General features: G+C 38.2%; 1 protein-coding gene across 1 annotated transcript; it reads right to left on the minus strand.

Moving 5' to 3' along the window:
- Positions 1–6,069: 6,069 nt before the first annotated feature.
- IFNE (interferon epsilon) lies at positions 6,070–6,651 on the minus strand (the record flags this gene model as incomplete). Its single annotated transcript, XM_082657152.1, has 1 exon — positions 6,070–6,651. One exon carries the CDS (start codon positions 6,649–6,651, stop codon positions 6,070–6,072), a length of 582 nt encoding a protein of 193 aa, XP_082513278.1.
- Between the last annotated feature and the right edge of the window lie 3,096 nt (positions 6,652–9,747).

Consider the following 9,747-nt stretch of genomic DNA (forward strand, 5'->3'; position numbering starts at 1 on the left):
GACCCTTGATCTGGTATCTTCTGAGACAATTTCCCTGTAGAATGCTACAACGGAATCCCTGATATGTCCAAACTCATCTCTTTGCCCTTCTAATTTCAATCCATGGTAGAAATCCACTTAGCTAGAGGCATTTGGGGGACATTTCTGTTATTTTATTTATTTCAGCTCCTGAACACTATCCCACCCACAGAAAGTGTGTCCTCTTTCCCCTACCCCTCTACTAGACAAAAGTGGGGACTTCAAGGTATTTTTCCTGTAATAGCACAATCTGCTCTGGAAATATGCTTATTTCCTTCCCAGCTCCATCCAGCCTTTTTCTCCTCCACTTGTCCCTCCCTCCCAAGGAGTGATAATAGATTAGGAGGTGTTACTTAAAAAATGTCTGTTATATTGAATAATACACCAGCTAGAATTCAGTTCTTAATGCTCTCAAACTAACTCTGTTTTGATCAGATTGATAACAACCTTGTTCATCTGACATGAACCCAAATGAATCTCTGTTATTTAGAATAATTAAATTTCCCCCAGGGATCTATGCCTTATTTAGTACAAGGCTTATACTGAAACTTAACTTGGAATAAATTTCACTAAAACAATGTGCACTTAGCTCTCTTACACAGAAAAAGTTACATGATTTATGGGTCAAGGGAACCTGCCTTTTGTTCTATTCAAACCTGCTCCACTGTTGCTAAGAGGTACACATCTCCACCTTCAGTGAAGAAAAATTAAGCCATTTACACCATTTCCATGTATTGTCTTCATAATTTTTCCAACATATTAAGCTTTCTATAAACTGAACAAAAATTTTAAGTTGGTACCAGTGGTTTCTATACTACTTGGCAGTTGAAAGCACAACTAACCATCACCAGGCTGACAGGGATCAAAGGCCCAGGAAGGGTGAATTCAGAAAAGGACTGTCTAAGAAGACCAGAACAATCAGAAGAGAGGCTCCGGCCCTACATATCATGACATTATTTTATTATGCCCTTAATATACAAGGTTAAAAACCACTCTTTCATCAGAGAAAGATAGATACTTCACTTTTTACTCCAAGAAATAGCTTATCCAAATATCCCATCCAGGAAAAGTAGAGAAACTGAAAAACAAAAAAAACCTTACCCCTTGGCAGACACAGGTAAACAAGACCTTCTCATCTCTAGACAGAGTCTCCTCACATATACAGCTGTCCGTGACAATATGGTACTGACATATCCCTTCTTTTTTTTTTAATACATTTAAAATTTCTTCATTCATTCAATATTTAGATTGTCCCTGTTATGTGCTCAGGTAAAGACTTAAGAAGTCATTTGCCTACCGTGAAGTAGTTCACACTTTAGCTGAAAGAAAGAAAAGTAATTGATTATAGTACAATGTAGTTTGTGACATGGTAAGAGTTGTGATCTGCAGGGGCACAAATAGATTCAGAGAAATCTGACTGTAAGGGCTTTCGGTGAAGGGAAAATTTTTAAGTGAGTCATAAATAGCAAGAATGAGCTATTAACACATATTAGAAAAAGGATATGTACCAGGCCAAAGAAACAGAATGTGAGTTTGGGTTTTCTATGGCCCTAAAGGGAAGTTCTATATGCTATGCATTGGAGTTCAGGTGCTGAGAAAGCAGACTTTGAGACAAAAATTACCATACAAGGAGTTTACTAGGGAGTACTATGGGATCAACACTTAAGGGAAGAGAAGCCAGGAGGATTGAGACAGAGAATGTTGAGTTGCAGTGCAGTCACAAAGTGGCCTTGGCCAATTACAGTGAGGAGCTCCGAAGCTGGGATGACCCTTCTGAGGTGGAGTGAGGGGTATGAGTCTTTATACCTCTACGTCGACCAGTCATTGAATACAGGCAGACCCCAGGAAAGGGGAGAAAACTTGGGCTAAATGCCAAAAGTAATTCCAGGAATGAACCCCAAATCTCTTTATTTACCAAACATCTATACGTCTCAATAGAGACTATTGAATCACCTGTCATCTTTCACCCGAGAATCCTCTATCTTTCAGAAGTGTGGTTTCCTTTGTGTCCACAACATATTCTTTTTCCAATCAATTATATAGTTGTAGTTTTTTTGCGGTACGCGGGTCTCTCACTGTTGTGGCCTCTCCTGCTGCGGAGCACAGGCTCTGGATGCACAGGCTCAGTGGCCATGGCTCACGGGCCCAGCCGCTCTGCGGAATGTGGGATCTTCCCGGACCGGGGCATGAACCCGCGTCCCCTGCATCGGCAGACGGACACTCAACCACTGTGCCACCAGGGAAGCCCCTAGAGTTGTAGTTTTGATTTCACTTAACCACAGGCATGAGAAACAGAAACTCTTACAGAAAGAAACTTGGTTTGGATCATTTTCCTTAAAAGGCAGTTATTGTTATGGGGTGTAACTGGGATATTACAGCTTCTTTAAGAGGGAAAAAAGCCATTTAATCTGCTGCTGTGAAAAGGCAGTGACAGAAAAAACTATCCTTACCAACTACCTCCTATCTATAGGATGCCCATTTCTCTCCAGGTACTGTGGGAAAATATGAGATCAGTAACCTCAAGGAGACCATGCCTTCATCTGTTAAAAGTCTACCTTGGTTATCAAGAAATAGGGATGTGGTTAATACTGTGTAGTCACAAGACCAACAGCATCAACTTCATCTAGGAATTGTTAGAAATGCGGGACTTAGTCCCCACCACAGACCTATTAGATCAGAAACAGTGGGAGTGGAGTCATGTGATCTGTGCTTTAACAAGCCCTCCAGATGACTCTGATGTGCTGGAGGTGGGGCTTAATTTACTGCACATGATAAACAATACTAAGCCAAATGTCTGCAAGAGGCCATATTTGTTCTTTTGAAAAATATTTGTATTTATGTATTTATTTATATTCTGGTCACCCCATGCGGCATGTGGGATCTTAGACCAGGGATTGAACCCATGCCCCCTGCAGTGGAAGTGTGGAGTCCTTACCACTGGACGGACAGGGAATTCCCTATTTGTTCTTTTCTTAAATTTCAAAAATAAAATTATTTTATTTTTCCTGGTTCCAAAATGAATCCATATTCATAACAGAAGTATTTAATCTGAAAAGTATAAGAGAATGGAAATTCTATCACCCAGATGGCACCGCTGTGAACATTTCAATGCATTTCTTTTCAGACATTTTTCATGCATATTTTATTTGGAAAAAATACGATACTGTACTTGTTATTTAGTAACTCGTTTTTTTGATTTAGTAATCTATTTAGCTCAGGACATGTAGATGTAACAATGATAATTCAGATGCCTCAGCCTGCGAGTACAAATGAACTTGCCTTTACTCTGAGCTCACCCATGCATTACTAGCAGGGCATCTAGTCTTTTAAAGTATTTCTCTTCCTCAATATCTCCAAGCTTAGAACTCTGGTTTTAAAGTTTTAAAAGGGTACATATATTTAAAAGCAAGCAATTTTTTTGTCTGTATTATGCAGTTAAAACAGTTATACAAGCAGGATGTCAACTTAAGCTAAATGTCTGGGGAAACATTAGCATGTAAAGTATTGGTTCTAGCGTCTAAATATGATTATCATCTGCTGTAAGTTTCCACTTGGCAGCTTCTCCATTCTGTTTACCTTAGTTCTGAAGAAAAAACTGTCCGGGAGAGAAAATATCCTTTCTGTAATTCAAGACTGTGAGAGTATGCGAACTTGAATAAGGAAAGCCAGGAGCAAATTATTATCATGACTGTCATCATTATATTTCCCAGTGATATTGCACAATGCTGGTCAGGTTTGTGGTGACTAGAATACAACGCAGGCTTTCAAGGCGCGCAGACCTGGGAGGAAATTTTGCTCTGGCATTTGCTAGCTCTGTGGCTTGCTGCGTTACTTTGAGCAAGTTACGTACTTGACTTTTAAAGTCTTGTTCTCCTCACCTGAGGAAAGAATAACAGAAATTACCTTGCGAGATTAACTAGAGAACTGAATAACATGCTAAATGATGGATTTGGTTCTGAAAGGTTCCTGGTTTAAAGAAAACAACAAAAATTGAAGACATGAGAAGCAAATAACCTGTAAACACAGCTGAGTGTGATAAATACTTCTCCTTTCTCCACTTCCCTACCTCTGCGTGAACGTGAAGGTAAGCAGGTCAACCCGTGGGCTGAAAATGTGAAGCCAACAAAGACTTCCTCCTGACTGCCCAGCCTCTGCTTCCTCACCCTCTTCCACTACTGCAGCTGACCCCGCCTCAGTCTCAGGATCCTATTCGGTTCCTCCTCGTTCCTTTCAATCCAAATCTGGACGCACTGGCCAATAGTTAATATACTTACATTAATTAAACTGAAATGGAATATGTTCCTCAGCAAGCTTTTACAGCCAGTGATAACTTTTAACTAGAATTATACAATGAATCTGAAGCAGAACATGACATAAAGTAGTAGAATGAGCACCAGATTTTGGGGCCACAGCTATGCTTCTCACGTTGGGCAAAAGTTGCTGTGACTGTGGGAAAGTTAACAAGCCTCAGTGACCTTCAGTTTCTCTGGCCTCACATTTGTTCCATGACGATTTTGGGGAGCTCCTGGGTGGAAGAGCTGGAATCCCTTCATCCCCAGCATCTCTTCTTGTTTGGCATGAGCACCCTTCTATCCAGCTCTCCTCCCGTCTAGCCCTCCTCCGGGCCACCCCAAGGGCAGGCTGGCTCAGTCCTGTTTCTTCTAAGCTTCACCAAACACTTCCTTTCACCAACAAGACTCCTCCATGTATATTTCTGATTACTGCGACTTGTTAGATATATTTTATTATTTTAATTTGTAACATTCAAATGGCTAAAAATTAAAATACAAAAATATGCTGTAAATCCTCTTCCACCCTGGTTTCCTCCCTTAGTTTCTCTCCCTACCCCACTCCACCAAATACAGGTTATCATCACTGTAATTTATTCCTTGTATATTCTTTAGTTAGTCATACCTAAGTAAGGTCAAATATAAAATGTGTTTTACATTTTAATGTCAAATGTAGCATTTTATATATACAGTCTGCATCTTGTTTTGTTTTTTTTTTTCAGTATAGGAAGAGCACCCAATTCTTTCCTCCAGGTGAATAGTTTTCCTTTGTGTGAATATGACTTAACTATCTCTAATTGGAAGGATCTGGGTGATTTTCTGTCTTTTGATATTATATATAACATTGCAATGAATAATACTGTAAGTAAGTCATTTCACATGGATGCAAGTATTTTTATAGGACACATTTCAGACCTGCACTTGATGGATAAAAGACTATATGCATCTGTAATTTTAATAGATTTCACCAAATTGCCTCCACAGTGATCGTGTCAATTTCCAGGACTCTGGCAAATTATAAGAGCATCCCTCCCCAAAGTCTCCATAAGAGTGTTTTTAAAACCGAACTCGGCAGTTTCATCTGATAGGTTATAAATGGCACGTTAGTCACTTTTAATTTCTATTTTTTATTATTGTGCATGAGGTTGAACCTCTTTTCATGCATTTATGTTTTCCTCTGCAAACTGCTTGCTCATGTCCTTTGGCTTTACTTCTATTGTGTCACCTGTAACAAATATTCAGTGTGTGATGATATTTTCAGATCTTGCAATACAAATTATTCCTAGTATTTCTCATTGCTCCTACCAATTTCCGGCAAATAAAGAAATCACTGGGATGGATATTCTATGATAAGGAAAGTATTACAGTGGAGACATATATCATTATATCTACTTGGCCAACTTTTATGAAAATATACCCATTTGAAGAACAATTATGAAATATTAATGGCTCATTTCAACTCATAAAAATTTCAGATGGATAAAAAATACAAAGTGACATTACAAAATAAAAACACTTGTAGTCAATGTGCATCATCTTAAAGCACAGACCTATATATATATATATAAACAAAATTAAACAATATATATATTTATATATAAAAATATAAAACAAAATCAAACAATATATACATATACACACAAAACCAAAGCAATACTACCATTTTAAAACAAAAAGAAATAATAGTGTCTGGAGAAATCCTACCACCCCTCCACCTACCCTATGCTTTTAAAGCCTGCCGTTGGCTCTTCCTCCACATGGTTCAAGTTTCCATTCCTTGTTTGCTCAGCTTTCCTGTGAGTTGGAACACAAAGAACAGACATCGGTTGATTTCTACTTGGACAATGGTCCAGGCACAGGTGCTATAGTCCTGGTTTTCCAGGTAATCACGTATCCTTTGGAAATATATTTTAACCTGTAATCTAAGGTTCTCACTGCCCAAGGTGTCTCTTTTCTGCTCTGCTTGCCGTCTCATGAGCGCTTCTAGGTATTTCAGCTGTTGATGAAGTTCAATGAGGAGCTTCTCCATGTGGCTTTCCTCCCAACCATTCAGAGAAATAATTGCCCTGAAAAGGTTGAAGATCTGCTGAAGCATCTCATGAAGAATGGTCAGCGCTTGTCCTTTCTGGTACTGGTGAGGATTCATAGACTTCTGGGGAAGCAGGAAGTTTTTCCTGTGTGGTAGACACTGCTGAATTGAAGAGGTCTGCAATTTATTCAAGAGTTTTAAACTCTCTCTGTTCACTCTCTTTTGTTGGAAAAGAACCAGTTTCAGCTCTCGGGAGCAGACAGAGGAAGATGCCAACAGCACCAGCACAATGTCAAAGAAAGGCTTGTTAATCATGGTGAAGGTCAAATACTCCACTCACCTCTGTACAGACTTGATAAGGCTCCAACTCTAGTGACTATGTCTTTCGTGCATCTCAGATTATTCTGGAAGGGGATCTCTTTTGCAGTTTTGTTTCTAATGCTGTCATTTCTCAAAGTTTACATGTTAGCCTTTCTGGTTCCCTTTTCATACTGTTCATGGGACATTTCCTCCCCATTGTGTTGGCTGTTTGAGGAAGTAATCAGAAGAATTTGTTTTCTTTGTATGTGTTCCTTGAGGCAATTACAGACCAGTCATCCAAAATGATCTTCTATTACTCTCATTATTTATTACACACAAAGTTTCACTCAACACAATACGCTTTCTAAATATTTAGTCATTTGATCAAGCTTATTAAAGTTCTTTTATTGAGAGTAAATGTTTCTTCTTAAAGTAGTAGTGTTTCATGGAGTTATATGTATCAGAGGCCTAGAAGCACCTGTAAGGCACTCAGGGGCAAAGATTAAATAACAAAAATTTGAGTAAAATTAAAGGTCAAACTGGCTCCACCAAGCTGTAGAAAAGGAAAGGTTTTTAAAGGTAGAAAGGGGGCAGAAAAAAGAAAATTATTAGCAAAAAATGTATTGTCTCAGGCAAGGTTGCCTTCCTAAGGGGAATGGAGGGGCCTATACGGCAGATTACCTCACTAGCGCTAACCAGGTAATTCTAGGTTGACTGGTTAAAGGTTACATTCCTGGGCTGTTGAAATGGCAATTAAATTAAATACTAAGTCTTGGTTTACTGACATGGGGCTTAGCACAAGTAACTCCATTTTAAACACATTTTAGTAGTGTTAAAAAGGAGACCTTTTTAACACTACTAAATTTAAAACCTCAAGTAGAACTGTAAATTTGCACAAATCCTTGAGCAAATTAATCTTATGTATCAGCAATCTTAAATTGTTTTGTGTCTTATCCAAGAGGTTTAACATCTAAGATTCTAGCCTATGGAAGTAATATAAAAGGGAAAATATTAGCAAAAGAAGGTCATTAAAAAATTATTGCAATTGCAGAATATTAGAGACAGCCTATAGGTCCAACAATAGGGGAATGGTTAAATAAATGTTGGTAAGTCCACATAATGAAATGCTATGTAACCATTATAAATGATAAAAATTATACGTGAAAAGAGTTTGGGAGCAGTTGGTTAGTCTATATTCCCTAGGGTACCAATAACTATGGTAAATCAATGTGACTAGTTTACATTAGTAATGCTTCTTGAATTACAAATTCCCAGTTCCATATCTAAGTCCTCCAGAATAAACCCCCAATCAACCTTTCCGATCTTAGATAAGATTGCTCAAAATGTAGTATGAGGGAACCTGAATTCCAAATAAAGTTAATGATGCACTATTCCCTTAATATAGCTAGACGTGTGTGTGTGTGTGTGTGTGTGTGTATTAATGATATTTTCTCTCTCTGAAACATCACTTGTTGCCTCCTTCACTCCCAGTACCTGTCTGTCCAAGGACTAAGGACAACTTCTCCTTTAGGGCCTAGATCTCTCCCCAAGGAGCTTTAATCTCTTCTCTGGATCCTCACAGCACTTTGCACCTTTTAAGCCACTTTTCTTGGTCTGCCTTATATATGGTTATTTATTTACCTGTCTTACAACCTTCCAACACTAAAACCTCTTAATAGAGTGGAATAAACACTTGTCTTTTTTACTGTCTATACAACTATAATAGGAGCTTAATAAACCTGTGTTGACTTGGAGTGACGATGTGCTCTACCACAAAGTAATACAAGATGTTACAACTTATATTTGACCATTTCTCTGCAGGTAGTTGGGTGAGATCACAAGTGTTGAAAAGAGACTGTAAACATGTGTGGTCTCATTATCTACCAGCTCAGCTATATGCTGGTGTCACTTAGTCGGTCTGGTATTAATAAGCTGAAATAAACTGAGTCAACATGCTCCATGGAGGAATCTTTTCCTGTACAAAAGTTCAACTACATCGATCAAAAGATTTCTAACATTTTGGGTGCTGTGGAATTTGAACTTTCAGATCCAGGTCCATGAGAGTCAAATTACAGAAATCTCTTATCTGAGCTAACAAGGTAAATAGGCTTTAAACTGATGTCAGGGAGTGGGAGTTGGAAAGAAAAGAAAACTTCACACCAAATTGGACAGAGTATTAACTCTGTTCAAAGGTAGGTTATGTCATGTTAAACCTTGGGCCCATGACTACAAACTTAACATCTAAGCTATGCACAGCTTGTATTGGATATTGTTCTGTAAAGCATGTCCTCTTTGAAAAGTTTTTAAACTTTTCACAGGATCAAAAATTACCTAGTAATTCCACTAGACTTACTGGTTATTTGACATCTGTACATAGTGTTCCTCTGCTTGGGACCATGGTGTCCATCAGAATGACAAATACTTCTTTCATGTTTTCACATCTCCTAGGGCAACCAGTAACTTTATAAAGTGATTCAGTGAACTAAGGGCTCTGTTCTTTCCCACTGGCTGCTAGAGAAGCCAATTGCTTAAGAAAAGGCTAGGGAAAAAGAAGGAAATCTGTTATATATTATCATCGGAATTACGGAATTTGGATTTTGATCACAAAGACCTGGAATGGAATATTCTCTCTACCATCTGCTGGCTGTGTGACTTTGTGCAAGTTACTTAATTCCTTTCTCACTCAGTGTTTTCATCTCTAATTTATAAACATTTTTGAGGATCAGCAGATAATAAGATTATAAATAAAAATCTAGTATGGTGTCTAAACTATGATAAATAACTAATACATATTATTTTACTTCCACTTAACAAATGACTTCATCAGTCACATTCTTCCTGGGGATTCACAGATAGTTATGGTAAAATATTTTTACAGATAGAACAGAAGATAGGAATTAAAAGTTCAACATTTTTATCTTCTTGTGGCTCTTTTGAAGATAAGCTGAGTTGCTCTGGGTATCTGGAAGGGTCTGATCTCACTATATTTGAATAATTTTTAATGTGGCAGCAACTCCACTAGTGTTTTTGAAATTTCTTCTTCTCCCTCTTCTCCTCTTTCTCCTCCTTCTTCTCCTCTTCCTTCTCTGCCCCTTCTTTCTCTATCTGTGT

The sequence above is a fragment of the Grampus griseus genome (assembly GCF_964374135.1).
Source record: "Grampus griseus genome assembly, chromosome: 6".
Classification (NCBI taxonomy): domain Eukaryota; kingdom Metazoa; phylum Chordata; class Mammalia; order Artiodactyla; family Delphinidae; genus Grampus; species Grampus griseus.